We start from the raw sequence: 18,156 nt of genomic DNA, 5'->3' as shown, positions 1-18,156 counted from the left end.
CACATTTTGCTTCATTTTACAATGTATTTTCCATAAAACTATCTAAGTCCACAGTCCACTATACCAAGTCAAGCAGAAAAGCCTCTGTGGCTTACCCAAAAAGGAGTACAAATCTCTAACTCCAACCTCTCCAGTTTTGCATTAGAAATCTGGATTATTGTTGGGATGTTCTCCTATTTTGTTGGTTTTCTTCTTTCTTACTAATTCTGTGCTTGGAAGCTTCGCGGAAAAAAAAAAAGAAGAGAAATCCCTTCCAAAATGTCCAGCAATCCTTTGTGGAAATGATGTCCAGATTAAGTTCTTTTTAAACAATACTATGAGCCTGAATGTGGGGTGCTCAAAGTGAAATGTTTTAAAATATATATTTTTTATTTTTATAATTTTAAATTATTTTTTATTTTTAAATAAGTGAAAAGACAAATGAATTAAAAAGAAATAGATTTTATAATTTTTTTTAATCTTTTGAAATAATTTATTTAAATTTTTTTTAATTATACACATGAGCCGTGCCTAAAGTGCCAAATTTAAGAGGCACAATAAAGTAGTGGTAATAATTTTGAAAGCAAAAATTGTATTTATTCTTATTTGAAACAGTTAGTCTTTCTCTAGATTTTGGGTTTTACCTAGAAAGAAATTCGTGAGAGGAAAAAAAATAGGGAAAAGATTTTCCTAAAATTTTATAAGTGACTTTTTAAAAATATATATATCTATAATTGCTTTAAATTTTATATAATTAATTATTACAAATATTAAAAATATTCATGAATTTCTCAATTTTTTTAAGCGATTACAATTTCATTGATAAACAATAATATATTACATAGAGGGAAAAAAAAACCAAATTTCTAAAAACTACGTACTTTTTTTTCATACATTAACCATAAATAGTCACATATTTTATTTTAAAAATCAAAACGTACCTACAATTAGAAACAAAGTAACTAAAATATTGGTTTACATTTTTAGATTTATGTTTAACATTTATAATTGTGTGGTTTACATTTTTTATTTAATTTAAATTATTAAAATTATTTTTTAAAAATATTATTGAGCTGGACCAATCACGGAGTGACACGTATTGGTCCAGTCATCACGTAATGAAGACTTAACAGAGAAACATGATAGAATTATAGTTTTATTGTCTTTGGGTACTTTACTTACTAAAAAAAAGATTGGGTTCATACCGAGTATTTTTCTCAAACATTAAGTACTTATGTCGCAAATATCCCAATTATATATAGTGTAAATTAACATATATAGAATACAATTTTGAATAGATTTATTGATCAAGACTAATTAGGAAAACAATAATATCCTCAGAGAGTATGGTATAGGTCTATCTCTATCCCAACAACCACTCAAGTCAAGTTCTCTTGTGGTGCATTGCTGGTCGGGCCTGAGTAGTAGCGACACTATACAAAATTTATTGTTTTTTAAAAATACTTATATATAAAATAATATTTTAAAATTTTTGGGTCTTTATATATCTAAAAAAAAAATAGTAATTTAAAAAAAAATTGAGTCTCATTGTGTGAGGCCCGCACACGCCGGGCCGGGTGTGCCCCGGGTCTAAATGCTGGGAACATATATATTCTTTGAGTGGTGGTGAGTGAACCCACCTAAGGCTTTCTTTCTTTTTGTTTACCCCATCTCCTACTCCTACATGAAAGGTCACCGAGACCATTTATAGTTGATGACCCACAAACATGCATCATTGTCCATTCATTGCTATCAATCTAGCTATTCTTCTTAAAACTATTCTGTTATCCAAATTTCCAAGTCAACTATACCAGGTCAAGCAGAAAAGCCTCTGCTTCATAATCTGTTGTGGCTGGCTTAGCCAAAAAGGAGTACAAACCTCTCCAGTTTTTGCATTAGAAATCTAAACTCTTGGGGTGTGGAAGATGGCTCCTATTCCTCTGTTTGCTTTCTTCTTTCTCATCACTAATTCTGTGCTTCCAAGCTCCGCTGAAGACAAGGAATCCCTTCCAAAATGTCCATCACTTCATTGTGGATATGATAACAAGACTCAGTTCTCTTTTCACAATATGATGAACCCCAAATGTGGGGTGCTCACAGCCAAATGTTCAGAAGATGGACCGATGATCCGATTGAAAGAAGATGGACACTGGTATAGAATCCAGAACATGTCTCGGTCAGATTCTATAATTTCTATTGTCGTCAAGGGTGCAGCACCACCGTTTCCCTTGGATACCTCCAAACATTGTGATTATATCAATGAATTCTCTCTTCCCAGTCCTACTTGGTATGAGTATAACATTACAGCTGAGACATCAACCAATTGCAGTTGCACTGGGACGAATCAAACTAAGTGCGGAGACTATCATTTTTCTTGCAATGCTGTAAACATGAATTCTTCTATCAAACAACAATGTCCAATTTTTCCATTTTCACTTCCATCTCCACCTTATAATTCTGATCCTCATCATCGCCATTCCACTATTGAAGTGCAAATAAGGCCTGGTTGTTTTGGATGTCACTTTAATAAAGGAGGGAAATGCCACAGTAATTTCGAAAATCAATTTCAGTGTATTTGGCCGTCAAAAGGTATTTATTTATATTGAAACACAACTACAAATGTTGGCGTCCTTCAATACTCATATAGGTGTCTCATTCCTTTCATATATGCACGTGGCTTTATTTGTTAATGTTAATCCATGCATTTAATTACGAGAAATAATAGTATTCTAAATAGACATAAGGATTTGACTATTCTATAATGCTCTTTCATGATACTTGGACAGAATTAACAATTATTTCAAATCAGTGCACAATAGAACACCTGTTGTAAATTTCAAAGCCACTACCTTTAGTTATTGTTCGATGACTTATATATTTAGAGTTTCTAGTACTGTCTTCCTTTCAACCAACACCACCCAAATGAGGCTGCAGAAGCTGATTATTCATGAGTTACTCTTCCATGTTTGAATTAGCATCAGCAGACCCGACGAAGCATGTAAGCCTAAAATTGTAGAGATGGTCACTTTGTATGAGCAGACTTTTGTGGTCTCGAAGGCTTTAGAATTACCTGTCGAGAAAATAAAACAATCTTTCATATGATTATTGTCAATGCAAGTTGTGTTGTTCCTAAACACTACTTCTGCTATGATAATGATTCTCCATTCGAATACAGCTCAAGCCACGCCAATCTTCACTTCTTCTTGCATTACATAAATATAAGCCCTTTGATCATTATTATCCACATTATCATGTCACCTTCTATTAGGCCATGTTTGGTAGGAAGTGATAAAATAGGAAGGAATGATATATATTACTAGGGAGAGGAAATGAAAGGAACGAGAGAAGAGTTGAAAACCAGAACCTTCTTCTCTAACTTGGTAGGAGGAAGTAGTTGAGAGAAGGGAGGGATTTTCAATTGATCAATAATAGGATTTTCTTCCACTTCTCCTTCCTACCGAACACACTCTTAATTTATACTTTTGAATTTGTTTTTTATTTTTTTATTTTTTCAGTTTGGTTTGTTCCAATATCCATGTAGTGAACAGAGGAAATTCTGAACCTAACAAGCCATAAAGCAAAAAGATAATTTGGAAAACTCAAGTGGCGTTATTACTACCACCCTATCTCCACAGTATTTCTTTTGATTTTTGGAGATAAACGTCACCACCAACTTTAGATTTCGTTACCAGAAATAAGAAAAATGTAAGAATATAAGAATAGAATACAAATTTTAAGTCATAAAAGATTACTTGGAAGACTGGGAAACAGTCATCACGTCAGACTGATATATAGGTCTATCACAACAACCACTCAGTTCGGGTTCTCTAGTGTTGTACCTTTATTGTAGAAAAAACTTACATATAATGTCTACCATTTTTACTGCAATTTTAGTTGATGACAAACAAATCTTTCTCTGTCCTAATGATGACCCACAAACCTCATCATGTGTCTAGTCCTAGTGTTTTTTTTCCTCATGCATCATTGTCTATTCATTACTATCAATCCAACACCAAAAGCCATATTCAAAGTCTTGTGGGCCACTTGTGCTATTTTCTAAGTCTCTGTGTGAAAAACGCGTTATAGTGTAATCATCATATAGCCACATAGTGAAGAGACTTTGAAAAACCAAACAGTCAAGTCCTTAGAGTTGTAGAACACTCAACAGGATTGTGGAACCCGTTTTACTTCATTTTTCAACGTGTTTTTCTTAAAACTATTCTCTTGTCCAAATTTCTAAGTCAACTATACCAGGTCAAGCAGACAAGCTTCTCCTTAATAATATGTTGTGGCTTACCCAAAAAGGAAGGAGTACAGTAACAAACCTCCAATCCAACTTCTCCTGTTTTGCATGAGAAATCTAAATTCTTGGGATGTTGAAGATGGCTCCTATTCCTCTGTTTGCTTTCTTCCTTCTTCTCACTCATCTTGTGCTTCCAAGCTCTGCTCAAGAATATAGAAATCATTCAGGTTGTCAACAATTCTCATGTGGAAAACTTGGCCCGATTAGTTTCCCTTTTAACAATATGACCAACCCTGAGTGTGGGGTGGTCACAGTAGACTGTTCAGAAGATATTTCGAAGATTCAATTCAAAGATGGAGGACACTGGTTTGGAATTGACAGTATCAATCAGGCAGATTATATTTTCGTCAAGGAGACAGTACCGCTGCCTTACTTGAATTCCCCCGATTATTGTAAATTGATCAATGATTTCTCTTTTCCCAGCTCTACTAATTCATCGATCTTCTTATTAGCAAATGAGAAATCCTTAAAGCTTTACAATTGCAGCCACAGTCTTCACACACCTTCTCCGCTGAGAGATCTTAATCAAACCACGTGCGGAGACTATGATTTCTACTGCAATCCTCCAAACATGAGTTTTCCATTCGAGCAACAATGTCAAAATATCATGCTACCATTTTCACTTCCACTTCCACCTCTATATTCAATTCCACCTCCACCTTCAATTAATATCACTTTTCAAGTGCAAACAAACCCTGTTTGTTTGGGATGTATCTCCAGAGGAGGGAAATGCGACAATATCAACGTAAATCAAGTTCAATGTATTGTTCCCCAGAAAGGTATTTGTATTAAAACACAATCACAAATGTTGGCGTCCCTCTCAGTACTCTGATACAAGTGTTTTTGTTCTCTTTCAAAACATACATTCTGATTTATTCTTCTCAATTCATACAACAACCTGTCATAAGCAGTTCAGTCAGTCAATGCATTTATGAGTCCGGCCATTTTGATTTTTTATAAATTCCAATTCAATATTCATCTACGCCTCTCCCTTGTTTTATTTCTTTATTAACTTAACTGACACATGTTTTTTTTCTCTTCATGAATTTGTTTCAGGACTAAGCAAGAAACAAAAGTTGGGACTAGGACTAGGTAAGAGTCCTATTATATAGAATTTCTGATTATTGTAGATGTAGAAACATATCATCTAAGCTCAAAACCTGTAAATTATATTAATTCATTATATTATCTTACAGTGATTACTGTAATCTATTTAAAATACCTCAAATCACTCGGTGCATTATCCTTTCTTTTTAATTTATTTATTTCATTATATCTAAGGATAATCTATTTAAAAACCAAACATTGAAAATATCAACATAGCTTCTTATCAATGGTACACATGAGTGTTCGGTTCTTAATAATTACACAATTATTTGAGAGTAATTAAACATAGGAAACAAAAAATAATAGCTATTTCATGTGTATTAGAGCTTTGGAAATATTTGAGACCTCTCAAGTTATAATTTACCGTATTTTGGAGAGAGTGGTCTACGGTTAACCTCCTATTTTAATCTTTTAATCAACTTACGCTCCAAAAAATATATGCTGGAGTATTTTTTTTATAATTTTTTTTCACATAGCAGTTTTCATTGTAGTTACCGCATCCATCTTGCAAATTTTTTAAGAAATCCGAATAGTTTGTAGTGCCAAAAATATAATTATTGATATTTTCTAACATTCTAGTTTACCATGCGTGTTTGAAATAATATAAGCATGTTTTCGACACTATAAACTATTTGAAATTTTTCTAAAATTTGCAGGAAAGATGTTGTAACTATAACGAATACTAACATGAAAAAAAATTGGAAAAAAAAAATATTCCGGCATGTGTTTTTGGGAGTAAAAGTTGACTTAGAGGTTGAAATAGAAAGTTGTTGCTAGCACTCCTTTTTTCGGTAATATTTGCAGCGTGAGTCCATCATTTTTCTTTCTTTCTTATTGCAGCGGTTGCTTTTGGTGGAATTGGGACACTTGTGGTTATGTTGATCTACTGCTTTAGGAAGAAATATAATCATGCTCATCAAAGTATTGAGGCATTCCTAAAGAACTGTGGTCCCCTTCAAATTAGAAGATACCGTTATTCAAATATTAAGAAAATGACGAACTCATTCAAAGAAAAACTAGGCCAAGGAGGCTTTGGTAGTGTTTACAAAGGAAAATTACACGATGGACATCTTGTTGCAGTGAAGATGTTAAACGAATTGAAAGCCAATGATGGAGAAGACTTTATTAACGAGGTCGCAGCAATCAGCAGAACTTCCCATGTCAACGTTGTCAGATTGTTAGGATTTTGTTTTGAGGGTGCTAAAAAGGCTCTCATCTATGAGTTCATGCCTAATGGTTCTCTTGAAAAAATTGTATACGATGAAGATGAAAGTGAAGAAAGTTATCAATTGGATTGGGAAACATACTATCAAATTTCAATTGGCACTGCTAGAGGACTAGAATATTTGCATCGAGGTTGCAATAGACGGATTTTACATTTTGACATTAAACCTCATAACATCCTTCTTGATGCAGACTTTGTGCCCAAAATATCAGATTTTGGCCTAGCCAAAATTTGCACAAGGAAAGATAGTCTAGTTTCAATGTTGGGTCCAAGAGGTACTATTGGGTATATTGCTCCAGAAGTTTTCTCTAGAAACTTTGGAGGGGTTTCCCACAAGTCTGATGTCTATAGTTATGGAATGATGGTTCTAGAAATTGTGGGAGGAAGAAAAAATGTCAATATTAGAGTTGATAACAACAGTGAATTATATTTTCCGCAATGGATCTACGAGCGCCTTGAGCTTAAAGAACTAGGACTCAAGAGAATTATAAGTGAAGAAGACAATGTAAAATCGAGGAAGATGATTATGACGAGCTTGTGGTGCATACAGACTGATCCCTCAAGCCGGCCAACAATGAGTAGAGTCATAGAAATGTTGGAAGGTAGCCTCGACTCCTTGAAAGTACCACCTAAGCCTTTCTTGTCCTCCCCACCAAGGTCATCACCATCTGATTCTTCCAACATACTTATATATCTCTATGAGTATAGCATTTCAAACAAGTTTGGATTGTATACAAAAACTGTATGAATGAAAGAACTTATTTAAAGAGCAAACTGTCTAGCACCGGTTTTTGGGAAAATTTCAATTTTTTTCCCAAACGTTTATTTAGCTATATCACATGTCCTAATAACTATAAAATCATGACTTCAATTGTACAAGAGTAACACTTGAGTTGACTATAATGACCTCATCTCTCTCCATTTTCCTACCAAGCACATTTTGGATTCTAATTTTGAATTTGTTTCTTCCAGCTTGGTTTTCTTTAGAATATATACAATGCATAAAAGATTAGGAAGACTAGAAACAGTCATGGCCTCAGAATATCAACATCAGACACACACTTATGACCCAAGGCTTGACAATCGTACTACAAGTAAAATCACTGAGAAAATTCCTTGTGCTTTTTTTTTTCTCATTCATCATATCACTCTCAATCTAACACCAAAATCTATATTCAAAGTCTCTGTGAGAAAAACACGTAATGCTAGCATTATGTATCATCACACAACTAGGTTTTTTTTTTCATATAAATAAAAAACAAGGGATTGTTGAACTTGAACCCACAAAATGGGAACTCGGAAGGTTCCTTGTGAGTAACACATTTTGCTTCATTTTACAATGTATTTTCCATAAAACTATCTAAGTCCACAGTCCACTATACCAAGTCAAGCAGAAAAGCCTTTGTGGCTTACCCAAAAAGGAGTACAAATCTCCAACTCCAACCTCTCCTTTTTTAAATTGATTCGTAGTGAAAAATACACATTTATTGATTTTAATAGTCAAAATAAATTAATTTTTAATTAATATTTTCATGGAATTAACATGATTTATTTTATAAATGAAAATATTTGATTATGATTTAATTTATTATTATTTTGTAGGAATTAAAAGTTTATTTTGGCATTTGGAAGAAAAAGCAAGAAGAGAAGAATTATAATTGAAAATATAGGGGAACTGTAGCATTTTTGAAGAAAATAGGCCCAAGAATTCGGCCCAAAAGCTCAAGCCCAGCCTCCTGATCCCTCTCTTCCAGCGCTAGGTGTCATCGCTCCCTCGCGCCACGCATCCCAGGCAACTCGCGCCCCACATGGTGGCCCACGTGCCAGCCTCCCTTGACCCGCGTGCGACCCGGTTCAGCATCTCTCCAAAGCCTTCACGCCCAGCCTCACTTCACGCCCAACCTCCAACGCTGCTTTACCCCAATGAAGAACCAAAGGCTCCAGCGGCCCAGTAGGCCCAACGTGGCCAAAGCTTTCCCTTCTCTCCAGCAGCCACTTGTCGCGCTCCCAGCCTGCCACGCGTCCCAGCAACTCTCCCAGCCAGCCATCTCAGCGCGCCACGCGTCCCTGCTCCAAAAGCCCACCTGTCAGCAACACAACTCCTTCAGCATAAGCTCCTAACGTTAGCCTCCTTGCATCCTCCTGAGCCCAACATAGCTTCAGCCAAGCTCAACCCAACCTACCTCCTTTAATATTCACCAACGCAGCAACAAGGCCCAAAGGCAACCTCCACAAGCCCAGTCCGAAGCAAGCCCAACGCCAGTAGCCCTCTTCTTTCAGCTCTCCTGTTGATGTGGCACGCTCCCATTGGCTGGGAGTGGGTCAAAACCCTCCTCTGCTACAGCCACCTTTCAGCTCATGTTTTGTGCACTTTGAGCTTTGCACATTACCACTTTGAGCTTTAAAGCTCATCTTTTTTGGTGTTTTTGAAATATGGCATTTTGACCATACACCAAAATAACTAGGTTAATATTTATAATAAGATTTGATTTTTTCAAAATCATATTTTATTATTAATATTTCAGATTTATTTTGTAAACCCCAAATTGTTGTTTAATTTCTTTTTAGTCATTTTCTCCATCTATAAATAGGGACTCTCATTTCACATTATGTATGTAATTTTTAGGTAGCAAAACTCTACCAAATTTTAGTCTCATCTCTCATATTTTCTCTCTAGAATTTTATGAGAATGTCTAGCATAATAGGCTAACTTTCTTAGGAAGGTTAGGATGATCCTATATGCACTATGACTTTGTTTGGTATTTTTGATTCACTATGCTCTTAAAGTTTATATATTTGAGTGATTTATTTTCTTTCATCTCTACTTCTTCATCTTGTTATCTATATTTATGTTTACTAATAGTATATAGATTTTGTCATGCACTTTCTATGCATTATCAAATTAGTGAAAATAATCTAGATAATATCTTTATCATTTTCTCCATCTCATCCATATATATATATATATATATTTATTTTTGCTAAAATCTATATAGAATTAGTCATGCTCTTTCTATGTATTTTATAAATGGTAAAAGTAATATTTGTGTTAGGTTTTATGTCCAATCTTTTATTGCATTATTGCCAATGGTATAATGTCATTTTTAGATTTCTCATAAGATTTATCTCATTTTTTCATGGTAAAGAATAATAATCACTTGAATATATTTTTGTTAAATATATTTGTGCTTCAATGTTAAATCTTCCAAATGAATAGTTGAGATGTGAACTATCCATTTGTGTAAATTTTGTGAATCAAATATCCAAATAAATAAGTATGCATATTGGTGATTCTTGATCTTTCCTACTTGTTACCTATTGTTACATCACATTTTAATTTATCTTTATTTCTAATCTTTAAATCTCAAAACCAACAAAAATATCACTTGTTCTATTTTCTTCATATTATTTATCTCTAACATTTATTTATTGATTAACTTTATTTCTTTACCTCCTTGTGGAATCGACCGCCCGATCTATACTACGACAACCGTTAAGTGGAAGTCACGTTTGGGCGTTAAACATAAATCTAGATTATTGTTGGGATGTTCTCCTATTCCTCTGTTGGTTTTCTTCTTTCTTACTAATTCTGTGCTTTGAAGCTTCGCAGAAAAAAAAAAAAAGAGAAATCCCATCCAAAATGTCCAACAATCCTTTGTGGAAATGATGTCCGGATTAAGTTCTCTTTGAACAATATTATGAGCCTGAATGTGGGGTGCTCAAAGTGAAATGTTCAGAAGATGTACCAAGGATCCAATTGAAAGATGTATTAAATCTATTTTCTTATTCAAATATATATTTTTTATTTTTAAATAAGTGAAAAAGACAAATGAATTAAAAAGAAATAGATTTTATAATTTTTTTTTAATTTTTTGAAATAATTTTTTAAATTTTTTTTTAATTATACACATGGGCAGTGCCTAAGAGGCACAATAAAATAGTGGTAATAATTTTGAAAGCAAAAATTGTATTTATTCTTATTTGAAACAGTTAGTCTTTCTCTACGGCTAAAACCCCTTATGTTTGTTTTGTTGAACACTTAACGCCCTTTTCTTTAATTTTGGTAGGAAAACCCCCTTAAGTCCCGTTCCGTTTGCAATTCACTGTTTCGTGCATTGACCCCGTTATCCATACAATCCAACTCAACCTATCTACCAACGTGGCTGCTTTAATACACACAGGTGGAAAATTAAAACTATTTTTGTGTTTTGAAAATAGTACATAATAAAATAAAAATCTAATAAATAAAATCCAAATCTACGATTTTTTTGAGCACTAACTCGAATGATTGTTGTGAATGTATCATTGAAAGTAGCCAATACTTAGGTAAAGGTAGTCATGAGTATTGAAATGTGATTCCCATTAAGACCCAAAGTAAACAGTACTTAAAAAATAAGACTATCCGAAAGGTCCATCTTGATGCTGATTCACAATTGCAACTATCAAAAAATATTTACCATACAATATTTGTTTAAATTAACAAAGAAAAAATTAGTGCTCATGATAAATATAGGATCTACAAAATTCTGCAGATATGCTAACAAGAAATTTCAGTCAATAAATACAATCAGAGCTAAGAAACCAGTTATAACACCTACTAACATGAGAAATTTTTTGGCCAAACTTTCATCAATTCTACAACTTAAAAATTCAGATACAACAATACCTTCACTATTACAATACAAAATAGAAAATGTTTTATGTAGCTTCTAATATTTTTCTTCTCAAAATCTTCACCAACGTGGCTGCTTTGACCATAACTTTCTACAATTGATTCAACTCTCTCTAGCCTTTGTGGCATGTTACGAATCTTGTCCACTGAATATGCAGGTTCTTCATCCATTGCTGTAATGGAGGAAATTTCACTCTCCAACTGTAGAATCTTCCTAAGCAGCCCCGGTATCACTTCTCTTGATCGTTCACACATCTCAGGGTTCAACCAATGCCAGAAATCACAATAACCCGGACTCTGCCAAAAACCACCATTTTCGTTACACACTATGAACCATCAAAGAAAAATTAAATCATGAAAAGAAGAACAAAACTCACCAGATGCTTCCAGCAGGTTATAAATCTTCGACCAGGATTAGCATTTCTCCAAGAAGTCTTCACCACCACTTGTTTCGGCGTACGATTTCTACATTTCACATTTCGCACATTCTCCATGGAAGTCAACAACAACCCACAAACTCTCCAACCCCGAACGATTTTTTATTTCTTTTAATCGGCCCTAAAATCGACTAGATCTGGAGCGTAAGTATCTTTTGATATTGGAGGAGTTGATTTTCTGATTGGGTCGAAGCTAAATCGCACCAGGTGTGTGTAAACCCTGTCCAAAGCTTTGACCCCAATACTCACAGTCGGCATATTCTGGGAAAAGAAAAATTGTAGATTTGGATTTTATTTATTAGATTTATTTTATTATGTATTATTTTCAAAACACAAAAATAGTTTTAATTTGCCACCTGTGTATTAAAGCAGCCACGTTGGTAGATAGACTGAGTTGGATTGTGTGGATAACGGGGTCAATGCACGGAACAGTGAATTGCAAACGGAACGAGACTTAAGGGGGTTTTCCCACCAAAATTAAAGAAAATGGGGTTAAGTGTTCAACAAAACAAACATAAGGGGTTTTAGCCACAAATTTCTCGTAGATAGGCTGAGTTGGATTGTGTGGATAACGGGGTCAATGCACGGAACAGTGAATTGCAAACGGAAGGAGACTTAAGGGGGTTTTCCCACCAAAATTAAAGAAAACGGGGTTAAGTGTTCAACAAAACAAACATAAGGGGGTTTGGCTGCAAATTTCTCAGAATATATTTTTTATTTTTATAATTTTAAATAATATTTTTTATTTTTAAATAAGTGAAAAAGACAAATGAATTAAAAAAAAATAGATTTTATAATTTTTTTTAATTTTTTGAAATACTTTATCTTTTAAAATTTTAGTTATACACATAGGCAGTGCCTAAAGTGCCAAATTTAAGAAGCACAACAAAGTAGTGGTAATAATTTTGAAAGAAAAAATTGTATTTATTCTTATTTGGAACCGTTAGTCTTTCTCTAGATTTTGGGTTTTACCAAGAAATAAATTTGTGAGAGAAAAAAAAATAGGCAAAAGATTTTCCTAAAATTTTATAAGTGACTTTTTTAAAATAAAAAATATATATATCTATAATTACTTTAAATATTATATAATTAATTATTACAAATATTAAAAATATTCATGAATTTCTCAATTTTTTTAAGCGATTACAATTTCATTGATAAACAATAATATATTACATAGTGGAGGGAAAAAAACCAAATTTATGGAAACTACCTACTTTTTTTTTTCTTCATTAACCTTAAATAGTCACATATTTTATTTTTAAAATCAAAATGTACCTACAATTAGAGATAAAGTAACTAAAATATTGGTTTATATTTTTAGGCTTATGTTTAACATTTATAATTGTGTGGCTTACATTTTTTTATTTAATTTAAATTTTAAAATCAATTAAAATTATTTTTTTAAAATATTATTGAGCTAGACCAATCACAGAGTGACAAGTGTTGGTCCAGTCATCACGTAATGGAGACCTAACTGAGGAGCCTAACAGAATTATAGTTTTACTGATTTTGGGTACTTTACCTACTAAAAAAAAGTTTGGGTCCATACCGAGTATTTTTCTTAAACATTAGGTACTTATGTCGCAAATATCCCAATTATATACAGTGAAAATTAACATATCTAGAATACAATTTTGAATAGATTTCTTGATCAAGACTAGCTAGCAAAACAATAATAACATCAGAGAGTATGGTATAGCTCTATCTCTATCCCAACAACCACTCAAGTCAAGTTCTATTGTGGTGCATTGTTGGTCGGCCTGAGTAGTAGCGACACTATACAAAATTTGTTATTTAAAAAAAAAATTTATATATAAAATAATATTTTAAATTCTTTTGGGTCTTTATACATAAAAAAATGGTATTTTTAAAAACAATTGAGTCTCAATATGTGAGGCCCTAGTCACACGCCGGGCCGGGTGTGCCCCGGGCCTAAATGCTGGGAACATATATATTCTTTGATTTAATGAGCATATATAATCTTTGATTTAGTGGAGAACACCAACCTAGTAATAAGGCTTGACAATGGTTATTTTACTCAGCAAATTCTTGCTTTTCATTTACAGCTTCTTTTATTTAGACCAAATAAATTAAGTTAAACATCATTACTATACAAACTTCTCATATTGTGTGGACCACTACTACTGCCACTTCACTTGATGACAAATCTCTTTCTTTGTCCTGATGACCCACAAACCTCATCATGTTTGGATCTAAACACTTAAGAAAAAATGCCTCACCAATTTTAGATTTCGTTACCATGAATAAGAATATATATATATATATATATATATATATATTTATAGTTCTAAGCTTCAAGTAAGGATAGAATACAACAATCACTTGACCCCGTCTTCTACTCCTAAGTAAAGGCTTTAATAATATGTCGAACATTTATGGTTGATGATGACACAAACCTCATCATGTTTACCATTCCTTGTGCTTTTTTTCTCATGCATCATTTTCCATTCATTACTAATAACACCGAAAAAGCTATATTCAAAGTCTCTGAGTGAAAAGCGCGTAATATCGTTTTAATCATACAACCAGATAAGTACTGTTTTTAAGAGAGTACTATTTTGCCGTATTTCGGGGTTCAAGTCAACATATTGAAGAGACTTCGAAAAGCCAAGAGTCAAGTTCTCAGTGTGGTCGAATACTCTGCTTAATAATCTGTTGTGGCTGGCTTAGCCGAAAAGGAGTACAAACCTCTCCTGTTTTGCATTAAAAATCGAAAGATCACATGGCTCCTATTCCTCTGCTTGTTTTCTTATTTCTCATCGCTCATTCTATGCTTCTAAGCTCTGCTGAAGAAAAGGGCTCCCTTCCAAAATGTCAACCAGTCCTTTGTGGAAATGATGAAGAGAATGAGTTCTCTTTTAACAATACTATGAGCCCTGAATGTGGGGAGCTCAAAGTGAAATGTTCAGAAGATGGACCGAAGATCCAATTCAAACCAGAAGGGCACTGGTTTAGAATTGAGAAAATCTCCCAGCTACATTCTAAAATTTCTATTGTTGTTAAGGAGGAAGCAGTACCGTTTCCACCGCCGGATTCTAACGAACGACGTTGCCAATTTATCAATGAACACTCACTTCCGAGCCCAACTGATTCATCTCATTTCTCTTCCTATAACTATACGGCTGACAACTTATCAACGCTTTACAATTGCGGCAGAAATCTTTGCGTTACCACAAAAGATTATGATGAAACTAAGTGCAGAGAGTATGATTTGCACTGCAATCTTTCGTATGGACAACAACGATGTCCAAATATAACGCTTCCATTTTCATTTCCACCTCCAAATTCAAATTTCACTTTTAAAGTGCAAATAAGCCCAACTTGTTTGGGATGTCACATGGAAGGAGGAAATTGCCACGATTTTCACGACGAAGATCAATTTCGGTGTATTTTGCCGCATAAAGGTATTTGTATGGGAACTCACACAATCACAAGTGTACGTGAAATGAATAGTATTCTAGAAAGATTTTATATTATGAGTCTGACAATTTTGATTTTAACTAACACGTGTTGTCTTCATGGTTATTGTTTCAGGACAAACGAAGAAACTGAGCTTAGGACTAGGACTAGAACTAGGTAAGAGTCCTATTGAATAGAATTTCTGATTCTTGTAGTTGTAGAAACATATCATCTAAGCTCAAAGCTTGGAAATTATATTAATTCATTATATTATCTTACATTGATTAGTGTAATCTATTTAAAATACCTCAAATCACTCGGTGCATTATCCTTTCTTTTTTATTTATGTATTTCATTATATCTATGGATAATCTAATTTAAAACCAAACATTGAAAACATCAACAGAGCTACTTATTAATGGTACACATGAGTGTTCGGTTCTTAATAATTACACAATTATTTGAGAATGATTAAACATAGGAAACAAAAACCCTCACAATGAAGTAATAGCTATTTCATGTGTATTAGAGCTTTGGAAATATTTGAGACCTCTCAAGTAATAATTTACTCTATTTTGGGGAGAGTGATGTTACGGTTATCCTCCTATTTTAATCTTTTAATCAATTTACGCTCCAAAAAAATACATGCTGGAGTACTTCTTTTATATATTTTTTTCACATGGCAGGTTTTGTTGTAGTTACCGCATCCTTCCTCCAAATTATTTAAGAAATCCGAATAGTTTGCAATGCCAAAAATATAATTCATGGTATATTTTAAAATTCTAGTTTACCATGCGTGTTTGAAATCATATAAGCATCTTTTTGACTATAAACTATTTGAGATTTTTCTAAAATTTGCAGGAAGGATATTGTAACTATAACGAATACCTACATGAAAAAAAATTGGAAAAAAAATATTCCGGCATGTGTTTTTGGGAGTGAAAGTTGACTAAGAGGTTGAAATAAAATGTTGTTGCTAGCACTCCATTTTTGGGTTATATTTGCAGCGCGAGTCCATCATGTTTCTTTCTTTCTTATTGCAGCGGTTGCTTTTGGTGGAATTGGGACACTTGTGGTTATGTTGATCTACTGCTTTAGGAAGAAACATAATCATGCTCATCAAAGTATTGAGGCATTCCTAAAGAACTGTGGTCCCCTTCAAATTAGAAGATACAGTTATTCGAATATTAAGAAAATGACAAACTCATTTGAAGAAAAACTAGGCCAAGGAGGCTTTGGTAGTGTTTACAAAGGAAAATTACATGATGGAGATCTTGTTGCAGTGAAGATGTTAAACAAATTGAAAGCCAATGATGGTGAAGACTTTATTAACGAGGTCGCAGCAATCAGCAGAACTTCCCATGTCAACGTTGTCAGATTGTTAGGTTTTTGTTTTGAGGGTGCTAAAAAGGCTCTCATCTATGAGTTCATGCCTAATGGTTCTCTTGAAAAATTTGTATACAATGAAAATGAAACGGAAGAATGTTATCAATTGGATTGGGAAACATACTATCAAATTTCACTTGGCACTGCTAGAGGACTAGAGTATTTGCATCGAGGTTGCAACACACGGATTTTACATTTTGACATTAAACCTCATAACATCCTTCTTGATGCAGATTTTGTGCCCAAAATATCAGATTTTGGCCTAGCCAAAATCTGCACAAGGAAAGATAGTCTAGTTTCAATGTTAGGTCCAAGAGGTACTATTGGGTATATTGCTCCAGAAGTTTTCTCTAGAAACTTTGGAGGGGTTTCCCACAAGTCTGATGTATATAGTTATGGAATGATGGTTCTAGAAATGGTGGGAGGACGAAAAAATGTCAATATTAGAGTTGATAACAGTAGTGAATTATATTTTCCGCAATGGATCTACGAGCGCCTTGAGCTTAAAGAACTAGGACTCAAGAGAATTATAAGTGAAGAAGACAATGTAAAATCAAGGAAGATGATTATGACGAGCTTGTGGTGCATACAGACTGATCCCTCAAGCCGACCAACAATGAGTAGAGTCATAGAAATGTTGGAAGGTAGCCTTGACTTATTGCAAGTACCACCCAAGCCTTTCTTGTCTTCCCCGCCAAGATCATCACCATATGCTTCTTCCAACATACTTATTTCTCTATGAGTATAACATTTCTTTGTATAAAAAGACTGTATGTATGGAAGAACTTATTTAAAGAGCAAATTATCTAGCATCGATTTTTGGGAAAATTTCAATTTTTTTTTCCAAATGTTTATTTAGCTCTATCACATGTCTTGATAACTATAAAAGCATGACTTCAATTATTGATAAACGAGTTTTAGACTTGTTTATCCATGTGTTTTTCAGGTAAAGTATTAGGTGTTTGTTTTGCTTTGTTTTATTTTACGCTGGTTTTTGTATGTTTTCAGGTGTCGAAGGGCTTAGGTGTGGAAACATGCTAGAAAAATTGACAAAATGACAAAAATTGGTGGAAAACGGTGTTTCGGAGCACTTCATGCGATCGTAGGAAGGGTGTCTTGCAGCCGCAAGTCCAGAAGAGAATTGACATTTCCAGGGCATTCCTGCGACCGCAGGAATGACATCCTACGACCGCAGGAATGACATCCTGCGATCGCAGGATACGTTTACAAATGAAAAAAATGCAGATTTTTAATTAAGGGTGTTTTGGTCCTTTCATGTTACAAACAACGCTAATTAGGTTTAAATTACGATTAAGGAGAGAAAATGAGGCACTTTTTGCAGACCTAGACTGTAATGCCCCGAATTCTCCGATGTGGTTTAATGGCGGGATTAGTAGGCCGGGAGGGCCATACTTGTTTAATTAAGCCATCAAATGATATTATGCATGTATATGTGAATTATATTATAATATGATGTTGAATGCATGCATGTGGGTCCACATTTTAATTACAGGGGTGTGATGGTAGTTTGGCCCGTTGAGGGTATAATTGTATATTTGTATGCATGTCGATGATATGTGTTGAGACCACATTATAATGTGGGTTTTTTCGAGCTATTCGGCAT

At 33.9% G+C, this 18,156-nt stretch overlaps 2 protein-coding genes across 4 annotated transcripts; both read left to right on the top strand.

The window, feature by feature from the left end:
• The first annotated feature begins 1,633 nt into the window (after window positions 1-1,633).
• Window positions 1,634-7,414, top strand: LOC133821895 (LEAF RUST 10 DISEASE-RESISTANCE LOCUS RECEPTOR-LIKE PROTEIN KINASE-like 2.4). 2 transcript variants are annotated; one of them, XM_062254062.1, is made up of 3 exons: window positions 1,634-2,568; window positions 5,339-5,374; window positions 6,230-7,414. In XM_062254062.1, the coding sequence occupies exons 1-3, from the start codon at window positions 1,905-1,907 to the stop codon at window positions 7,360-7,362; spliced, it is 1,833 nt and encodes a 610-aa protein (XP_062110046.1). In that variant the 5' UTR covers window positions 1,634-1,904; the 3' UTR covers window positions 7,363-7,414. The 2 variants fall into 2 exon arrangements, with proteins under 2 accessions (XP_062110046.1, XP_062110045.1); XM_062254061.1 differs by lacking the exon at window positions 1,634-2,568 and adding an exon at window positions 2,591-5,061.
• Window positions 7,415-14,355: 6,941 nt separating this feature from the next.
• On the top strand, window positions 14,356-17,860 carry LOC133821896 (LEAF RUST 10 DISEASE-RESISTANCE LOCUS RECEPTOR-LIKE PROTEIN KINASE-like 2.1). 2 transcript variants are annotated; one of them, XM_062254064.1, is made up of 4 exons: window positions 14,356-15,151; window positions 15,282-15,323; window positions 16,190-17,176; window positions 17,541-17,860. In XM_062254064.1, exons 1-4 carry the CDS (start codon window positions 14,470-14,472, stop codon window positions 17,588-17,590), a joined length of 1,761 nt encoding a protein of 586 aa, XP_062110048.1. In that variant the 5' UTR covers window positions 14,356-14,469; the 3' UTR covers window positions 17,591-17,860. The 2 variants fall into 2 exon arrangements, with proteins under 2 accessions (XP_062110048.1, XP_062110047.1); XM_062254063.1 differs by lacking the exon at window positions 17,541-17,860 and having other exon boundaries at window positions 16,190-17,518.
• The last annotated feature ends 296 nt before the right edge of the window (window positions 17,861-18,156 follow it).

The sequence above is a fragment of the Humulus lupulus genome, chromosome 3 (genome assembly GCF_963169125.1).
Source record: "Humulus lupulus chromosome 3, drHumLupu1.1, whole genome shotgun sequence".
NCBI lineage: Eukaryota > Viridiplantae > Streptophyta > Magnoliopsida > Rosales > Cannabaceae > Humulus > Humulus lupulus.
The sequence above is the reverse complement of the archived record's forward strand: the minus strand, read 5'-3'. Positions and strand labels throughout refer to the sequence as shown.

What these genes read in the sequence shown, in the direction of transcription:
- LOC133821895 (XM_062254061.1), top strand. Translation starts at nt 4,353, where the DNA reads ATGTTGAAGATGGCTCCTATTCCTCTGTTTGCTTTCTTCCTTCTTCTC. An exon ending in ATGTATTGTTCCCCAGAAAG is followed by an intron (nt 5,062 to 5,338) that starts GTATTTGTATTA and finishes AATTTGTTTCAG; the next exon opens with GACTAAGCAAGAAACAAAAG. An exon ending in AAAGTTGGGACTAGGACTAG is followed by an intron (nt 5,375 to 6,229) that starts GTAAGAGTCCTA and finishes TTCTTATTGCAG; the next exon opens with CGGTTGCTTTTGGTGGAATT.
- LOC133821896 (XM_062254063.1), top strand. Translation starts at nt 14,470, where the DNA reads ATGGCTCCTATTCCTCTGCTTGTTTTCTTATTTCTCATCGCTCATTCT. An exon ending in GTGTATTTTGCCGCATAAAG is followed by an intron (nt 15,152 to 15,281) that starts GTATTTGTATGG and finishes TTATTGTTTCAG; the next exon opens with GACAAACGAAGAAACTGAGC. An exon ending in AGGACTAGGACTAGAACTAG is followed by an intron (nt 15,324 to 16,189) that starts GTAAGAGTCCTA and finishes TTCTTATTGCAG; the next exon opens with CGGTTGCTTTTGGTGGAATT.